The sequence below is a fragment of the Purpureocillium lilacinum genome (assembly GCF_023168085.1).
Source record: "Purpureocillium lilacinum CBS 284.36 DNA, scaffold_4, whole genome shotgun sequence".
In the NCBI taxonomy this organism is placed as follows: domain Eukaryota; kingdom Fungi; phylum Ascomycota; class Sordariomycetes; order Hypocreales; family Ophiocordycipitaceae; genus Purpureocillium; species Purpureocillium lilacinum.
The window spans coordinates 1,090,352-1,109,182 of record NW_027072114.1 but is presented as its reverse complement, the minus strand read 5'-3'; the positions used below and the strand labels follow the sequence as shown (position 1 = coordinate 1,109,182).

Here is an 18,831-nt window from a genome sequence, read left to right as displayed (position 1 = left end):
TGCGTGCGTATGACACAGGCCCCAGCAGCCGGTTCGCTCCCTTTTTTTTTCTGGCCCCCAAGCGGTCTGGTTCAGGTTCCAGTCTGGTGCCGGGACGCCCGAACGGCGGAGCGGCCCCCAAGGACATACTGGCTTGGGGCAAAAGCTGCACATTCGGCAGCGGCGGGTTGCTGGCTGACCGAGAGGGAAAGAGGGGTAATTAACTAACTTAGTTGGCTAGTTGTTACGAAGGACAAGGAGGGAGGGAGGGAGGGAGCGAGGCTTGACGATGACTCTTCTCTTGGGTTTCTCCTCGTCCGCCCTGTGTTCAGAACGCGTAATGCCTGCGTATAGAGGAGCACATGCCGCGGGCCTAATAGCGGTTGTACACACGTACTTTCGGCATCTATTGCTGAATCAGGTTCCCCAAAGCTGGACCTCATCGGGCTGTGGTTAGCAAAACACGTCAAACAGGCATTTGTAATGCACGCTCTGTATCTCAACGACATGGGTAATAGCCGTCATGTCAAAAGCCTATGCTTGCTGGGAATGACCTGCCGCTGCGGCGGCACAAACTGGCAGTCCTTGATTGGAGCCCTGACCTGGCGGCTATTCGTCAAGTCCGCCGTGGTTCATGCCACTGCGGTTCATGCCGCCGTTGCGGTTCGTGTCGTGTCGTGTCGTGGCCACGTCTGTATGGAGCGACACGCACGGCTCGTTCCGTTGATGCAGGCGTGCGCCTCGCCCGGATATGATTCGCGAGCCTCGCCTTTGCAGGAACGTACAGGTTAGGTACCGAGCCTCACTCGCGATTTCATTGTCACGAGAACAGCGAAAGACGGCGACTTGCGACATCAAGTGTAGTATGTACACGACTCATCTCGCCTATCAAGTAACTCGTAATGCAACATGTGTTTCTTCACGGTAATGCAGCCAGTTGTAGCCCCCCCAAACTCCTCCAAACTCCAGATGCAGCAGACAGAACCATCACAACCCAGCATACACGCCGTCGACAACGTCCGCCAGCATCCTCAGCTGGTAGTACTTGGCCACCCTCCTCATCACGCCCAGCCTGCGCGTCACGTCCTCGCGCGCCACAACCTCCTTCCACTCGCCGCTGCACGTGCAGTGCTCCATCAGGTCGTTTACGCGCAGCGCGCCGCAGCGCGCGCACTTGAGGTCCTGCGTCGCCCACTCGACGAGCCAGGCCTGCACCATGCCCACGAGCCGCTCCTCGATGGCCACCCGGTCGTACTCGCTGCCGCACAGCGCGCAGCTCCACGCCTGCGCGTCGGCGTCCCGCCCGCCGCCCCGGAGAAGGTCCTCGTCGCGGCACAGGTCCAGGTCGCGCGCCATGGTGCAGCTGTCGCACGAGAGCTGCGGCAGCTTGAGGCTCTCCGACGGGTTGGCGAACGTGCCATCCTTGGAGAACTCGCGCACCTCAAACAGCGCGAGGAGCTCCTTGCGCAGGAGTCGCGCCTCGAGCGTGATGTTCTTGTCGAGCGAGAGGACCTGCATGAGCGACTTGACCAGCTCGAGCACCGGCCCGCCGCGGTGCTGCAGGTGCGAGCCCGGCAGCACGGGGAACGAGTAGTCCTCGGCGAGCTCCGGATGCATGAGCTCCCGCTTCTGCTGGTTGACGAGCCCGACGATGGCCTTCTTGAGAGGCTTCTCAAACGCCTTGCCCAGGATGATTTGCTCCCCGTCGAGCTTCTCCATGTTGCGGTTGGGCAGCTGCGTAAGGCGCGGAGTCGAGTCCGGATCTCCCGCCGCCGGTCGCTTGAGGGAGTGCATGAGCTGGATAAACTCAATCACCCATTCCTGGAACACCGGCTGCAGCCGCACGGGCAGGAATGTTGCCATCTGCCAGTGCATAATGGTCTCGAGATTCTGCTCCTCGGCCTCCACCACCTCCTGGCACGCCTTGCCGCCATAGTTGAACTCGTCGTACCACACCAGATAGTCCCAGTACTCCTTGATCTCGAGGTCGATGAAGTGGAAGAGCGGCTTGCTCTTGATCGACTTGATGATGTACTGGCTGTAGGCAAAAGCGTTGCCGACCTCGGCCTTTGTGGTCTGAAGGATGAGACGATTCGCGTTGGCAAAGACAACCTGCGAGCCCACGCGCCGAAAGTCTGCCATGAGCTGCTGAAATGCCTTGCGGGACATCATCTGCACATAGTAGTGCAGCGCGCGGTCGTACATGAAGGAGTCGGGGTTCTCCACCCAGCGGACGAGGTGCTGTACGAGCACGTCGGCCATGGTGCTGCCCTTGCACGCCTCTGCCCACCAAGCCTTGACCATCTCTCGCAGCACCAACACTCCGGCGTTGGCAAAGGCATTGTCGGATGCCAGGGCCTCGGAGCCGTCCGCCGTAGGGTTGAAGGACACAGAATCGGCTCCCTCGAGTTCGTTGATGAGCGACGAGGTCAGGATGGTGTTGATTGCCAGGTTCCGTACATCCAGGTCGATGCACACGGAGGAAAATGTGCCGGGGTTATTAACGCTAGGCATTTGGACCGTGTCCAGAGGGCCGACGATATCGTCGTTCTCATAGCCGGCATGGTCGGGACGAGCGCCGGCAGACCACCAAAGCACGACCCCGTTGGCCTGGAGTCTCCGGGCGTAGGCAATATCGATGAGGAACCGTGGATCCTCTCGCTCCAAGTTGCAAAGAGGAACGTCTCCGTACCGAGCAAGGGCAGTCAGATGCAGAATCCAAGATCCCAGTCCTAAGTAGTGCCCGACCAGGCGGCGGGCAACTACTGATTGCCATCCCAGAGGAGGCAGCGAGCTATCCGTCGCATCGTACTTTAGTGGCAGGACCGGGAACTCGCCCAGGATCGGCACGTCGTGGACGAGAAGATTGCGCTGTGAGGACTGGATGACCATCATCTGTGGCCTGGACTCGTCCTTGCGCATCTTCTTGACAATGTCGCCAATCTCCAGATGAGCCTTTCGTCTTGTCGTCACCTGTGTGATCTTGAACGTGACCCGCTCCTGGTAAGTGAAGCAGTCCTGCCAGTTCGTTCCGGCCGCTTCCTGCGCTCGCGCCGCCAGCATCTCCGAGTACATTCTCGTGACATTGGGCAGGTCTTGTCCAGAGTCTCTGTTCTTCTGAAGAATGACAACATGCGCTTGATCGCCGGTCGTGGAGAAAATGCCAAAGATTTGTCGCTCTCCCGCGGTGATGTGCGAGATGTAAATGTACGCCAGAGGAGACGACTCCAGGTACGTCCGCGTCTTGAGTGGCCGCTTGAGGCCGTTGAGGTCGAAGCCAGTCTCCAGGCCCTTGCCAAGAACACCTTGCTGCTCTTCATCAATAGTACACAGATTGCCCAGCTGGAGCACCGCTCGAATGTTGAGCGGCACCTGCTTCTCGTACACGCCCTCCACGCTTGGATGGTTGAAGAGTAGCGAAAACTTTTCCGCTTCGTTGAAGTAGACGTCCTCTGGCACCGTGAGCTTGAAGAGATGGCTGGACGGGTGCCCGTTGGGGAGCGTATAGTTGACCTGCTCGACATCGCAGCCGTCAATCTCAATGTCCGGCAGCTCCTTGCTCTTCAAGTTGAGGAAGACTTGGCGAGGGACCTTGATCTTGATTGTGTGGATCTTGCCGTCAATCAAGATGTGTGCAGTGACGATGCCGGGGCTGTCCGTGGCCTTGAGGTGAAGCAGCTGCCACGTGCTCATGAAAGTCAGATGGGCCTGTTTCCTGAACGTCTGCTGAATGTTGCTGTTCCCTCCAGCGACGCCTTTTCGTTCGCCAAACAGCTGGCGCCGGCGGATTCGCGCCTGCTTCTGGAGCTTCCACTTCTTCTTTTGGTACTGTAGGAAGGCTGGGTAATCATCCGAGGGCCCTGGCATCTCTTTCGGCAGCGCGGCCATGGGGTCAGCGTTCTCGACTGGTTCGGGGGACTTGCGCTTCTGCGCCGTGGGAGCTGGCTGCGAGGACGCAATCGCCGCGCTGACAGTCTTTGGTTTCAGCAGCTTGGCTCCAAAGTCCTCCATGTCGTCCATGCGAGTCCCGTTGATATTTGTAATATCTCCGAGCGGCTCCTTGCTGAACAAGTCGGTGAGCTTCTTCTGCTTCATCTTGTCGTCTTTGATGTTGATTCGCCGCTGAAGCCAGTCGGGGTGCGGCACGCGCGGGACCGGGTTGCGGACCTTTTGCAGTGCGGCCGGGATGGTGATGAGCTTCTGGATGACGGAGCCCAAGCGCTCGAGGTAGTAATCCCAGTCGAGAAGCGCTCGCGGATCAGTGTCGGCGGGTTCCTCCTTGAGCCACTTCTTGAGATACGTTCTCTTGATGGTCTCATCGGCCGAAAATATGGCAACGGGAACGGCGCGCTCGGTGACGGGCGCGTTGCGTGGTCTGGAGCAAATAATAAACTTGCAGTTAAGGCCCTTGTCCTTGACCATCTGCTCGCCCAAAAAGTCTGCCAAGCGACGCGCCGTGGTAATACTGGTAGATTTTTGACTGCCGTACTCTTCCAGCGTCTTGGACATGCTTCGATTCTCCGAAATGAGCTCCATGAGCTCTTCGTCCGCAAGCGTGGACCCCTTGCTGTGCAAGACGTCCAACCACCGATTCGCCACCTTGGCAACGGCCGCGTAGCACTGCGCCAAGTCCTCACCCTCAAGGAAGAACTTGAAGATTTGCTGCTGAAAGATCTTGATGAGCTTGAGCTCACCGCGTCGCTTGACCTCGAAGCCCTTGAGTTCTGCTAGGCTGCCATCGTCATTGAACACGGCATATCGCTTCTTCAAGTTCTTGTCCTCTTCCTTCGACGTTGGCAGAATCATGGCCTTGTAGGGGCCGTCGACTTCGAAGAAGATGGAGTTGTCGCTGTGAGTCTCATACTTGAACGTCTTTTGATCGACGAGTGTCTGGTACTGGTGATTTGTGAAGCGGTCGTGTACGAGGTGGTTCAACATGACACAAGGGTATGAAATGTTGAGCTTCTTGCCGTTCTTGAGCTTGAACGAAAAGTTTTCGGGAAACGTGGCCGGCAGCATACACCATATACCGTCAGTGTCCAGTTCCAGTGGGCGACCGAGGCGCTCGACGAGCTGTCGGGCCATCTGGATGATGGTGGCTCCAGTCAGACACGTCACACCGGCCATTTCCATGGAATACCAGCGGGAGCCCTTTCTCATGACGTAGCCGTAGAAGGAGTTGAGAATGACCTTGTGCGCAAGTTGCAGCGAGTCGTACAAGATGATCATCTTTTTGGCCGCATCGACGTCGGTACCAGAGGCGCCCGATGACTTCAGCGCTTCAGTCTTGCCCTTCCAAACCTTGGCCTTGCCCTTGTAGTCGTATCGACGATCACGAAAGTCTCGCACGGTGTTGATGTAAAAGGGATTCTCGCGCTGGCAGATGATGGCTTCTCGGACGATGGTAGTAGAGTCGTGAATTTTGTGGTACACTTTTTGCGAGAACAGCTGAAGGCGTTTCCGGACGAGGCCGGCCTGCTCGTCGGCGCTCAAGTCCTGAAAGGTCCGCATCGGTGCTTGAGGCGTCTTGCCGGGAAACCTCTCGTTCTCGAGCGCGTTTCGAATCATGTTGTATTCGTCGCGCTTGGCCGGCATGTACTCTCCTCGCCACGCCCACGGTAGCCGCCTATCGCACGTCTTCCCCGGTCGATTGAAGTCGCAGGCCGCGCAGTCAGACTCTGAAATCATGGAATCCGGCTGCAGTCGATTTGTAGTCATAATGTTGGGGTACATGGATGCGACGTCCAAGTGGTAGATGAGCGGCTGCTCGTGTCGGTTTGGAATCTCCTTGAGCTTTGTCAACCTCTCGACAATCTGCTGCTTGACCTCTTCGTAGTTTTCCACGTCGTCAAAGTTCTTCTTCTCTTCGACGGTAATGACGAAGCGCAAGGCGGAGTCCAAGTCTCGGATCAGTTCGTCGACGGCGCCGGGGTCAACGGCAAAGTCGACAGGGATATCGGATCGAAACACACCAGCCTCGATACTCTCGACGTGACCGCCGACATACGTCTCGGAGTCGAGCAGGTGGCCATCCCAGAACGCCTCCTTTGGCGACTGGTGCTTGTTTGGCAGCACAATCTCCTTCTGATATGCCTGCACCATGAGGAGCATTTCGCAAAGCGTGCCCGTTCCTTTCCTCAGCGTGTCATCGCCTCCCAGCGGCAAGATGGTACACAGCGAGAAAATGAAGGGGTGCACATACTTCATGTACAGGTAGTATGTCGCGACTGCGTCGGAGACGGAGTACTCGGCAAGCGTCTGCGGGCGCTCGCTTGCGTACGGAGTCATTAACTCTGGGTCCAGCTCGTCGGGGTCGTATCCTAGCTTTGCGACGGTGACCGCCTTCAGGCCTCGAGAGCCCTGGGGCAGATACGAGTCTCGGTTCACCCAGTGAAAGCAGTCCATGTGCACGCTGTAGTTGCACTTGAACTGGTCCTCGCTGTCCTTTTTCCACCCAATCTCTTGGTACATGTCGATGCCGTTGACGCTGGCTCGCGCTTCGACAAAGGGCCAATCGAAAAAGTCACCGTTGTAAGTGGCAATGACTGTGGGACGGGCCTCCTTGACATGCAGGAAGAACCGCTCGATGAGTGCCTTTTCGTTTGGTTCGTTGAAGATCATAAAGGGTCCCGGATATTCTGGTTTGGGCGTGTAATCAAAGTCGCCAATGTCTTCTGAGATGATCTCACGGTTGGTGATGAGGAATCCTTGCCCGTCAATCATGTACGAAATCATCATGATTTGGTCGATGGCGGCGTCGGGGAACTTGAGCGGCAGCTTGGTGGTTTCGATATCGAAGGCGAGCACGACGGGGTCCGCCGGCAGGGAGCGCTCCTCATTGAGCCACACCTTGGTGACTCCATGCTTTGCCTCGACAAAATACCACTTTCCAACCCGTATGTCTGTTGCGGTCAGATTCGGTCAAGGAGAGCCGCGCTCGGACACTTACCCAAGTCTATCATTACCCGCACGTGGTACGGTACATCATATTCGCGAATGTCGACAATGTAATCGCTCGCGTCTGCGAATGAGTTGTTCATGGCTCGGTCATTATTTCGTAAGTCATCGTCGAAAAGGTCAAAGTTGCCGCTTGCTCTGTGGTCATCGGTCAATCGAGGGTTGAATGCGAGGAACGGGTCGGCACATACGAGACCACCTCGGCGTATGCGTCCATCGCATTCATGTTCTTCTTGTTCTTCTCCGCCACGGGCATAATGTCTCTCCTCGCTGCCATGAGGTCATTGACGTTGGCAAACTTGAGCTCGAGAAACGTCCGCCGGTGGCCGAGCAGGTGGTTTGGCAGGCTCAGGTCGTCCTTTTCGATCCTGCGGATGCCCTTGACGACACCGCCGCCGGGCACCCTCTTGACCCACTCCTCGACCTCGGACTCGTGTCCCCTCTTGACCGCGATCAAGAAGTATGGATCGTACTCGACGGTCGCCTTGAAGGTCGATCCGTCGAGCTCGATGAAGTAGCAGTCGAGCGCCGCCCGTCCACCAGGTATCCTCTCATCCTCGATGGATGTGGACTGGACATTGACGAGCCAACCTTCCTTCTTCTTGCCGCTCTCGTACCGGCCAAAGCCCATGTTCTCGTCTATCGTCTGGGCCTGCCGTGTGCGCTCCCACTTTTCGTCTGCGGATGTGCCCTCTGCCCGGGACGAGGCGGCGAAGGTCCGTGTTCCCCGTCCGCCATGGTATGCCGACTTGCCGCCGCGGCGAAAGCCCTTTTGCGGCCGCCGCAGGCTTGTGTTGGGCATCGTGTCGAGGTGCTGGAAGCTCGAGCTATGTGAGGGTATCGGCTCGGGCCTGGGCTGGTGCGGCCGTCATGGGATTGAGCTCGCGCGCCCTGGGTCGGTCGGGGAGAGGTGGACGATCTGAAGCGGATTACGAGGTCGAAAGCAGATGGCACCCGTGCAATGGAATCCCGTTGAACGCCTGGTCGTGAATCGGCGTCGAGTTGCTTTCTGGCTGGCAATCAAGGTGGTGCTTGTCAAAACAGCCTGTGGCTCAACCGTGGCCGACAAGGGAGACGCGCTTCGACGCGTCCAGCGCGCCAGTGACACGCCTATTTTTCCGCCCCGCGACTGGCAGTTTAATGGATTCCGGTGGGCCCCGCGCCTCAGCCACAGCGGGTCGGCGTCCGGCCTGCCCTGCTGGCACAAGCCACTGGGCCGATGACTCGCCAGGCCATTGACGGGGCGCTTCCACCACGACGGCCGCATTGTGGGCCGCATGCCGAACATTTCGGCGTCATCGTCCGGGCTTCCTCCAACGCTCTCAACCGACCTCGACCGCTCCCGAACCCGTTCCCCGCGCCCGGGACTCAATTCCGCCACAATCGCCAGGCGCCTTTCATGCCACACACTGCGCCGCCGCAGAGGTAGCCTGCAATGGCGCCAAACACCCCAACCGAGCCGACACCGGGCCCGGACCAGAAGACGCTGCACGTCTGGTCGAAACCGATAGAGCAAAAGGACGGGCAGGGCCAGGATGGAGCAGGGACGCCCAGCCCGCAGGGCCGACCGACATTGACAGATGCCGTCGCCACGATAAAGACGGAGGATTTCGCAAGCGTGGCCAGCACGCCGTGCGCGCGCAACGGCTTCCTGACGGGAATCGCCTCGGGCGCTGGCGTCGGAGGCTTGAAATTTGTGCTTGGAGGTTGGTGCCGGGCCGTCGTGTTTGTCTCCCTAGCTGCTGAGGCATACTGACATGTCCCTAGGAAACGCAATCAAGGCTGCAAACTGGGCCGTGGGGATATTCGTCCTTGGCAGCACCCTGTCGTACGAATACTGTCAATATCAACGGCGCGTCGAGAAGATACAAATGAAGAGGCACATTGAGATTGTCTCGGAGAACAGAAGAGAGCAGGCGCGCAAGCTGGCCGAGGAGAAAAAGGAGAAGCTGAGGATAGAACAGGAGACCAAGGCCGCGCAGAAGCCCTGGTACAAGGTTTGGTAGCGGTTCCTGTGTACAATACGGTGTACGAGTATAAAGACAGAGCATGCACACTACAGGAGAGGGAAGCCGAGTGCAAGTGAATCATAACTTCATAGAGCGGCGCTGTGAGAATGAATTGATGAGCGAGTCAGATACCCGACCCATGTCGACATGCCATGTCGTCTCCGTGTCCCAAGTCCCACGCAACGCCAAGAAGCCAAAGCAGCAAGTAGGCCTCGTCTGTCGAGTAAACGGGCCGCACAAACGCCTGCAAGAAACCATGTGCCCATGTCGTCTCGTCGTGATATCCCCGAGTGGTTGTTTCATCCATTGCGCCGAACCCTGATTTGGCTTGTGCTCGTCAAATCGTCGTCACGGCGATCTTTTGGCTCTCGATATCGATGAACCGGACCCGTCGCGTCGGCGACTTCTTTTTCACCACTCCGCCACCGGATGGCGTTGGTGTTCCTCCTCGTCGTCGTTGGCTCCGCCGGGCGCGGGCCTCGCTCTCCTCGCGCCTCCGGTACTCGGCCATCTGTTGGCGGCGCTTCATGGCGCGGACCTGCGCCAGGGCCGGTGTAGGCTTGAACCCGACGCCGTTGATACCGGTGCCGTCGTCGTCCTCATCGTCTGGGTCGTAGATTGTGATTTCGTCCTCGTGCCACGTCAGGGCGGCGCGCACCGGATCCGTGACGGATGGCTCGTCGGTGGAGGCGCTGCCCTTGGCCTTGTCTCTGGCGGACGGCGATTTCTTCAGCCGGAGCGGAGGGGTGCCGGCACGGCGTCTGCCCGGGGCCTTGGGGTGATCCTCGACGACGGGCAGCTGCACAGGACGGCCAGGGGTCTCGGTGGACGCAATGGCGACGTCGGGTCGGGGCGGCGACGCCTCTGTCGCAGGCGGTTCGGGGTTTGAATTGGCGGCTTCGGCATTCCGGGGTGTAGATGGCTCGCCGGACGGCGCTGGCGCCTCGGCGACGTCTGACATGTCCTCGTCGGGCCGCGGGCGCTTGTTCGCCGTCATGGCGACATCGTCATCGCTGTCGTCTCCGTCGCGGTGGCTGTCGCGGGCGGCGTCGTCGACCCCGCCCCCACCACCAGCGCCCCCGAGCGCTAGGCCGCGGAATCTGTGGGCGACCCGCGAGGCCGGGCTGCTGCCGCCGTCCTCTGCCGGCTGCGTCGTGGACGGGTCGAAGGAGAACTTGATGGGCGTGATGGGCAGGTCCTGGCCGCGCTTCCGCTTGGGCGTGGCCTTGGGCGATGGCTCGGCCATCGTTGGTATGCGTGGCCTGAATCCGTCGTGCTGGCCGTTGCGGGCGTGCAGGAGGTGGCTTGGGGGTGGTGGTTGTGCACTCCACTGGTGACGGCACCTCGAGCTGCCGGAGCAGCGGCCGGGTCGCCTGAGTGGGCTGGCTGACTGGCGGACCGCCCTGAATCAGGGCGTATCTTGCGAAGGAAGGCGGGAAACCGGTCGGCAGCTTCCAGCCGTGCGTCGTTTTCCAGAACGTCTGGCAGCTGTTCTTCAGCGAGCGACAAGGAGCCAGGGGAGCAGAGCTGTGAGTCTGTTATTGTAGGAGGAAGAGGAGCTGCATTGCGGGAGCGGTGCTCGAGGTGGGCCGCGGCGTCACCGTGGATGGTGTGCAGGTGAAAGGAGCCGAGCCTCGCTGCTGGGCCACTCACTGGTGGTGGTGCACTGGTGAAGGCAGGTGGTGATGGTGGCCTAAACCACGTGGAGGGCTGGCTATCAAGTCACGTTCCACATGCCAAGTCGCAAACGGCTTTCGGCCACTGATTGACTAGAAGCGCCGTCTTTCAAATCATATGAACATGTGCGTGCACCCGCAAAGTCGTGCATGCGTGCTCTGGTAGCTGGTTACCAAAGCCGCAGCACACTCGGTATGGGAGCATTTAGAGATGCTAACGTTACTCCCTGCGGGTGCTGATGAAATACGCCGACCCGTGTGTTGAGACGGCCATTTCATGTCAATTCGCTGCGCCTTGGAAATCGTACTCTATGATTGACGGCACTGTGCTACCAACTTCGCATAACAAGCCATCTCTGCGTGTAATTTGCTGGCTGGCTCGAAGCTTTTCCCACTGCTCTTTCATCCAGTGCCCATGGCGCTGAACCTAGGCCGTACAAAATCACACTCAGGCCACCCCTTGGCCTAGGCATTCCTACACAAAGCAATGGTATTGTGCATGTAAGAACAGGCATATTCCGCTGCCACAGGGCATTGTACTGATACCAGTAAAAGTTGGGAGTTTTTTTATGGCCAGAAAATCGTCGCAAAGGAGCCGATCCCGGACTGGCGTCTGGGACCATCCTTGTGCCTCTGCGCTTACAGTAAACCCCAGCATTTCAGTAACGCTGAGGAAATCGTTCTGACAATCCGCCACCTTCAGAGTGAACAATGTATTACAATGCAAATGGATATCTCCTTTGTGCGACAAGCAAAGACAACTCGTTTGTTCCAAACCGCCCCGGCAGCAACCAAATGCGTCACAGGCCATCTGCACCCACCCTAGTGCCGGCATGTTGAATGCCACACACGAGGCCGCCGCAGCCGCCAGCCATCCCTTGCCCTTGCTCAGTGCTGCGGTGCCCGTCCCCCCGTCGGCGCCATGAACGTAAGAATATACTCCTGAATCTCCGTCGATGCCGTTCTGCTGCTGTGTTCCTCTGCCAACATTCGCATCTCATTCTTTATGAAGTTGAAGGCATCCGTCCTCCCATACGGGACCATAAAGGTTGTGTATTGGAACAACCCCCCTTCCACGAGTCTCATTTCAATTTCCATGCCGTCATCGTTCAGGTCGAGGCCCGTTTGCTCCTTGATACGCTCCTTGAGCCGAGACTCGGTCAGGTCCTCAAAACCACAACTGGGTTCCAAAGGCCATTTTTTGGATTTCCGTTTGGAGTTGCCTATTTCTACGAAATATCCCCATCGGTATCGTGGTGGGGTGGCGGTTTGCACTTGGGGCTCATCGGTTGTACCGAAAATGCTATGCGATTGCACCGAAGACTGCATCGGGCTCCCGGAGTCCTCTTGTGCGGCGGCCGGAGGTTCGACTTCGGTCGGCGAAAGCACTCTCGGCTCGGTGACTGGCCCTTCGTCAGTTCGTGCCGAATGCGCCGTAGGGGATTTTTCAGAGAGCAGCGGCGGCACAGCCCGTCGAGTCGCAGGTGTCGGCGAGAGAGGAGGGGATGAGAGGCCCGAAGCTTCGCCAGGTGATTTGACCGCTTTGGGAGGCTCTGTCAGAGCCCGCTTGAAGTCTCGTCCGCGTGTATGTGAAGATTCCTTGTTGAAGGATTTTCTGGACAAGGAAGGAAGCGGTGGAGGGGGCATGCTGGTTGCATCCGGTGCCCGTGCTGGTCGCGGCACTGCCTCCGCAACATTCGTGGCAACATTTGGCGCGCATGTGATCTCTTCTCGCCCCAGTGTTGGGGATCTCTCGCCCGGATGGCGATGATATTGGTTTGGCAGCGCAGGTTCTTGCGTCGCGGCGTGTTGTGCAGCGGACGCATCCGCCTGTGCCATCTCAGCTTGATTGCTATCGGTGTCGGGGCGTGCTTGGGACCCCCCTGCTTCTTTCTGAGCTGTATCTTTCTCGCGGACATCGCCAGCGAAAGACGGGGTTCTCGATGGCCCCAGATAGTCGTCGAAGTTCACCTCAGGGAAGGGATCAAGCTCTTGTGCTGTACCCGCTGAGCCAGTGGGCATACCCTCACCGGCGCCAGGGCAAGGGGCCAGAGGCTCCTCACGGGATTCCATAATTTCGTCGGCAAGTTGCGCACTTGGTCGTTGTTGCGGCGACGGGATTGGGGCTGTATTCGGGGTCGTCTGGCTTGCTGCTGCAGAGGACCTCCCGGTTGGTCGAAATCTGAAAGTGCTGAACAGAATGTCTCCGGTCCTGGGACTTCTCTGTTCCATATCATTTCTCCTTGCAGCTTCATCAAAGGCCCTGCCGTCAATGCCGGCCGGTACGTCTGCAGGTTCCAGCTCCTGAAGGCGTGTTGTTGACCCCTCTCCTGCGACTTCGTCGGAAGGGTGCGCAGAATCAGATGCACCACCCCGCGTCAGGTTGAGCCGGATGTACGGCCGTCGCTTCGAGTTGTGAGTAGAATTCTCTCCGCGGCTGTCACGTTTGCGCTTTGCGCTTGCGCTTGCTGGAGGGGTCTTCGGATCATCCGGGGCCATGAAGCGCTCAGCAACTTCTGGATCGGCTTGGTCGCTTCGGTCAATGGGTTTGGGTTCGCGGCCAGACCTGCGAACTCCGAGAACTTCGCCACCGTGTCTCACGTGTTTCGCCCCCTGCCGATGAGCTCGGGGTTCATTTGAAGCTGGGATTCGGCCGTCTGTCTGTACGCCGCTTCGGGCATCTCGAGTGTCGGTCTCCTTTCGGCGACCCTAGCTTTGGTCAGTTTCCACTCAAAAATAAGGGACAAAGTTTTCCATCAAGTCCTTGCTTACCTGCTCATTCATAGACGCATCAGTACTTTGACCGCAGTCTGACTGTAGCGGCTCTGCGGGTCTGCGCAGAACCTCTCCCACGTTGACACCTTGTCGACCATCCTCTGTCATCACGGAGTTGGCCCGCATCACAGCTTCTGGGGCCCGCGGCCTATTGTTCTCAGCCGCAAGCTGTGTTCGAGAGTCGTATACGTTCCGACGCGATGTATGACCCGTTGAGGTTCTCGATGACCGCTCGCGAGTCCGTGTACGGGATGCATTGGCGTGAGAGTCAGAAGGAGCCGTAATTGGCCGGCTTGAAGCGCCTCCCGGTGTTGCTGTGGTCGATGATCCTAAATTTCTCCTTGATTTATAGCTGTCATTTCCGTTCTTGTATTTGTTCTGCCTGAAGATGAGCTGGTGAAGATGACTGGCGATGCTACGACGCGACAGCCTTCAGTCAGCACAACGCCAAGTGAGGAAACCAGGAGATGCCGCACTTACGTATAGTAGTCCTTTTTGTACCCGAGTCCGTCGTTGTAGTAGCGCGCAGTTTCATCGTCAGGCCAAAGTTGTTGTCCGTATAGCTCAAGGAACTCCTTCGTCGCCTCAGCAACACCGCGCTGATGTTCCTGCGATCCCCACTTCGTCAACTGACAACAAGGAATCCGATCGCTTGAGACGAAGTCTTGTCTGAAAGTCTGAAGTCGCGGGATAAGGGCTTTACCCAGCCCATCCGTTCGGCCAACGCCCAAACTCTTCAGCAACTCTTTGACGCTGGGAACTTCCTCCCAAGACACTGTCGGGACCATTGCGTCGGGAGCAGGGACTCACAAAGGTGAGAATACCTGGAACACCAAAAGGCAACTCCCACAGTCGAGGTGTCCATTAAATGGTCGCCATGACCCTATCGTGAAGGACAGCCTGTCCTTCGGGCTCGAACCACATAGAAACCGAGAGACCAAAATTCACGGCGGCCTCCAGGCGCATGACGTCTGTCCCAGTAGCGTGAAACAACCGGTGTGCTGGTTGCTATACCCCTTTTTTCCACTTTGAAGAAACCTTGCAGCCCGTTTCCTCTTCTCTCTTACCATCTACGCACTGAAGCCCCCTGTAATGCTGCGAGCTCGCTGCCTGGACCGGCGAGTATGCCTTGTAATTCACTGAAGCTTTTTCCATTTCGAACATACCCCAGCAGCCAAGTTTCGTCCGCCTGGGAAAACTGCAGTTTTGTTGGTTGAGAAGCGCGCTTGCAATGCGTGTTGGTCCGACGTTGCCAACTTTGCCAATCGGAAGCCCCGCGCGAGGCGGCAGAGACCCTTGCAATGCTGCAATAGACCCTTTTCGTGCACACCTTTATTGCGTAGCATTACGTGGCAAGGCTCATTCTACAAAATGTAATTATAGTTGATGTAGAAAAGTTCGTATTTCACTAATTAGAAGGAGGTGTAACGGTTAACTTTAGAGGCAATATTGCTCACTATATACGGCGGGGGAATATTGTTAACGAGTCCTGTCTGGCGTCCCACATATGCGTCGACAAGCAGCCGTAGAGAACAAACCGGATGTTTGCTAAATCGTGCCTTTCCCCTCTCAATCCAGGCATCTGGCGGCACTGTGCCGGACGATCTACCGAACGTTTCATCCGTTTCGAAGCCATTCCCAAGCCTCAAGACAGAAATCGTCAGATTGGCACGATTGAACTGTGCTCACAATTGTTCACAATTGCCTGTCATTCATCTTGCCTGACAGTCCTGTCATTGAGTGCTGTAGGATTCATACCATTTCAGTTGAGCCATACAACGCCATACCAACGGCGTACACTTGTTGTATTGAAGCTGAACAGCAAGACCACTCGCTATGAATCCGTCACGCCGCGCGATGTCATGCGATTTGTGCATAACAACGCAACGACACGGGGAGTGACGAAACCTGTCATAAGGGTGTTGTCTGCGGAAATCGGCCAACGCATATTATCCGACATTCCGAAGCAACATTGTCGCCTTACAACAGCTCTCATCAATGCAATGTCGTAATCCATGACCGCCACAATGTTCAATTCATAAGCATGAATCTGACTCGTGACTGGAGCCGTGACTGTCCATGTCGTGAAGGACTGAGCTGCGCATTAGCAAGCAAGCACGAGCAATCGCACCTTCTCTAACAGCTGACCTGCATATTTTCAGAGCGTAACAGTACGCTGAGCAGTGGAGAGTAAAGTGGCTGTAGTTCGGGTGCGCATCGATGCCTGAGGCCGTACGCGAGATGCTGTCTGGCGCCAGCCACGAGACCCATGCCTTTCACCTCAGGCAACAATGAGGGGGCAACACCAGACGTCTGCATCCGCAACTGGAACGCGACACGACCGTGAACTCCCAGAGCATTTGCGCTCGTTGCTGTAACGCATCCACACCATCAATGCCTCAGTCCAGCTCCAAACCACTGTCAAGTCTCAAGACGGAAGTCTCCAAGCTAGCAAGACTAAGTAACGTTCAGAACGGCCTGCCGTTTATCCTGCGAAGCGCACCCGTCATCGCCATTCTCGCGGGCGATGCGATCGCAAAGGCGACGAATGGACGCAACGCGATCGAAGAGCGAATCTTGGGTCCAGAGAAAGCAATCGAACTCGATCCACCGAGGCGACAGGCACGCGAAACAGCAATGTTGACATATCAGTGGGGCAGTAGAGGGGCGGAGATGATGTGTGTAAGGTGCAGAGATGGGGACGCTCTGTCGGGATACCAAAGCCTTCGCAGCTTGTCGGTACATGGACCAAGATACACACTCAATTCACCTTCCCATAGATGGTTGGTTTCTTTGAACCTGAACGACCGATGATGGAAATGCTAGGAGTTTTGGAAACGCTACATGTACCATTGGTCACGACCTGTGTGGGTTCGGGGCCAAATTCAGGAAGGACATGGCCTTGTATAGATAAATAATAATCCCCCATCCCTCGCCTGCGGTCTGTTCAACCTAAAGTCATGATAGCTCCAGGTTTATATCCTCCTCCATTGTGAAGTCGCTATCCAGGTAAGGCCAAATTATCGATATCAACCCCTTGACATTGACTGCTCAGCAACTTGAACTTCTACATGACCCCCTTAGGGGCGAGCGCCATAAGCGCGCAACAACCCGGACCCATATCCGCATTCGCGGTGCTCGCCGCCATGTAGCAGTTGTTTCGACCGCGCTTTAACCCCGAGTCATCCGTTAGTGATATCTCGACTGTGCATCCGTTAGTGCATGCCCTAGATGCTTGATAGGATCGAGACGAACATATGTGCTACCATGGCATATAGAGTACATAATAGAAACCAAGTCTAATCATAGATCGCAGATGCGCATTGCCTATACGGATTATATAGACCAAAAGTTAAGCGTTCCGAGAAATGGCACGCAAAATTGCCCGGCGAGATATGCTGAGATGAACATGAATTTGCTGCTTTTGGGATGTTCGATGTGCTGCTGCATATTCGCGTTCAATTTCATGCACGCAGCCAAAGTGCCGCAGGATTAAAGACACACCCCGAAAACTTTCCAAAAGACATCGTCCAAAATTCATACGAATGATGACACGTGTACCCGTGAATTGGCCAGCTTTTACAAAGCTCCTTTTCTTACAAGTACGTACAAGCGCTCCGGTGAGGTTAACAGCCAGCTCCGTGTCCTACCCGGTATGGACACGGAGTGGAGTGATGTCCCAAACAACACAACTGCCAGACAGAACGAACATGAGTTTGCTCAGCAGGTCTTCAGTAACAACCCCGTTACGGCAACAGAAACACGTCAGCGTGTCCCACAGGCTCTCAACCGCACATGCAATAGGCACGGCACGTACGAAGTAGTTGGCATGGGCCACGCCTGGCATCAGCCGCAACCGGGCCGTGGTGCAACCAAAGCACGTAAATCGTCTGATTTCCCCAAAAACACACATTCCGCGCATCGGCGCCTAATTGGGACCCCACGTCCCCACGTTTGCCCCTCTCCTCGACTGCTTGAAGCGCTCCAATTGCCAGGTCCACCTCAGATGTCCGCTGCGGGATGCCACCCGTCATGCGACGACGCGGGCGGACGTGCGTCCCTCGCCCACACGTCACCGACAATAGCCTAAAGTGCTCCCGTCCGATCTCACCGGCCGGGAATCAAGCTGGAGCTCGAGCTGCGTTTGACGTGCAGGTTTAAATACTTGACCACCCCCGCCAGGCCGGACGCACCCTTGACTTTTGTGACGACAGGCACAGCATTACACCACCCGCATGAACAGACGCGGTGACATCATTGTGTAGGCAAGAATTCAATTTGATCTCTTTCGTCGTTGGTGCCGTCGTCGCTGTCATTGAAGCGGCCGCCCCCTCACAATGAGTGACGCCCCCGTGGAACTCCTGCCCCTCGGGGCCCTCATCCAGTCCTTCAAGGTCAACGGCCTCAACATCGTGCAGGGCTTCCCCACGCAGGAGCAGTACGTGCGACACAACACGCCCTTCTTCGGCGAGACCATCGGGCGCGTCGCGAACCGCCTCCAGGGCGCGCGCGTCAACGACCTCAACGGCCGGGCCTACGCCCTCGCCGCCAACAACGGCCCCAACACGCTGCACGGCGGCAAGGTCGGCTGGGGCAAGCGCGTGTGGAAGGGCCCCGAGCCGGTCGGCGTGCGGCCTATCCCCGGCGTCGAGGGGCTCAAGGGCGGCGAGAGCGTCCGCTTTTCGCTCGTCAGCGAGGACGGCGAGGAGGGCTTCCCCGGCACCGTCGAGGCCACCGTCACGTACACAGCCGGCACGCAGGACGTCGCCGGCGGCAAGACGGCCAACATGCTGGGCTTCGAGTACGAGGTCCGGCTCGTGGGCGGCGCCGACGAGACCGTCGTCAACCTGACCAACCACTCCTACTTCAACCTCTCGGGCGACGCCACCATCGACGGCACGACCGTCACGCTCGGCGCAAGAGACCACCTCCCCGTCGACGCCGGCTCCATCCCCACGGGCGGGCCCATCCCGTACCCGTCCGTCGACACCACCAAGCCTTTCGGCCTCGGCGCGACGGAGCCCAAGTTCGACTACTGCTTCACCCTGCCCGCGGACCCGTCCTCGGTGCCCATCGACACGCGCGCCCAGCCGCTCGCGCTCAACCTCGCGGCGCACCACCCCAAGACGGGCGTCCACCTCGAGGTCCTCAGCACGGAGCCCTCGTTCCAGTTCTACACGGGCGACGGCACCGACGTGCCGGCCGTCGAGGGCGCGCCCGCCCGCGGCCCGAGGAGCGCCTTTTGCTGCGAGCCCGGCAGGTTCGTCAACGCCGTCAACGTGCCCGAGTGGAGGGGGATGACGGTGCTGAAGAAGGGCGAGACGTACGGCTCCAGGATCGTGTACAAGGCGTGGGCGGATTGAGCCGCCAGCCGCTCTCATCATAATGCTTGGGTAGTTAATTTAGCAGCAAAGTACTGGGTAACACAGCGCGTG

At 57.7% G+C, this 18,831-nt stretch overlaps 4 protein-coding genes across 4 annotated transcripts; 2 read left to right on the top strand and 2 right to left on the bottom strand.

Moving 5' to 3' along the window:
* Positions 1-966: 966 nt before the first annotated feature.
* PLICBS_005537 (DNA polymerase epsilon catalytic subunit) lies at positions 967-7,738 on the bottom strand (the record flags this gene model as incomplete). The annotated part of the gene is made up of 3 exons (XM_018319221.2): positions 967-6,881; positions 6,929-7,074; positions 7,128-7,738. 3 exons carry the CDS (start codon positions 7,736-7,738, stop codon positions 967-969), a joined length of 6,672 nt encoding a protein of 2,223 aa, XP_018181695.2.
* A 633-nt stretch (positions 7,739-8,371) lies between these two features.
* Positions 8,372-8,942, top strand: PLICBS_005536 (uncharacterized protein; the record flags this gene model as incomplete). Its single annotated transcript, XM_018319220.1, has 2 exons — positions 8,372-8,642; positions 8,704-8,942. 2 exons carry the CDS (start codon positions 8,372-8,374, stop codon positions 8,940-8,942), a joined length of 510 nt encoding a protein of 169 aa, XP_018181694.1.
* Positions 8,943-9,282: 340 nt separating this feature from the next.
* On the bottom strand, positions 9,283-10,191 carry PLICBS_005535 (uncharacterized protein; the record flags this gene model as incomplete). The annotated part of the gene is made up of 1 exon (XM_018319219.1): positions 9,283-10,191. The coding sequence occupies one exon, from the start codon at positions 10,189-10,191 to the stop codon at positions 9,283-9,285; it is 909 nt and encodes a 302-aa protein (XP_018181693.1).
* Positions 10,192-17,733: 7,542 nt separating this feature from the next.
* PLICBS_005534 (uncharacterized protein) lies at positions 17,734-18,759 on the top strand (the record flags this gene model as incomplete). Its single annotated transcript, XM_018319218.2, has 1 exon — positions 17,734-18,759. The coding sequence occupies one exon, from the start codon at positions 17,734-17,736 to the stop codon at positions 18,757-18,759; it is 1,026 nt and encodes a 341-aa protein (XP_018181692.2).
* Positions 18,760-18,831: the final 72 nt, after the last annotated feature.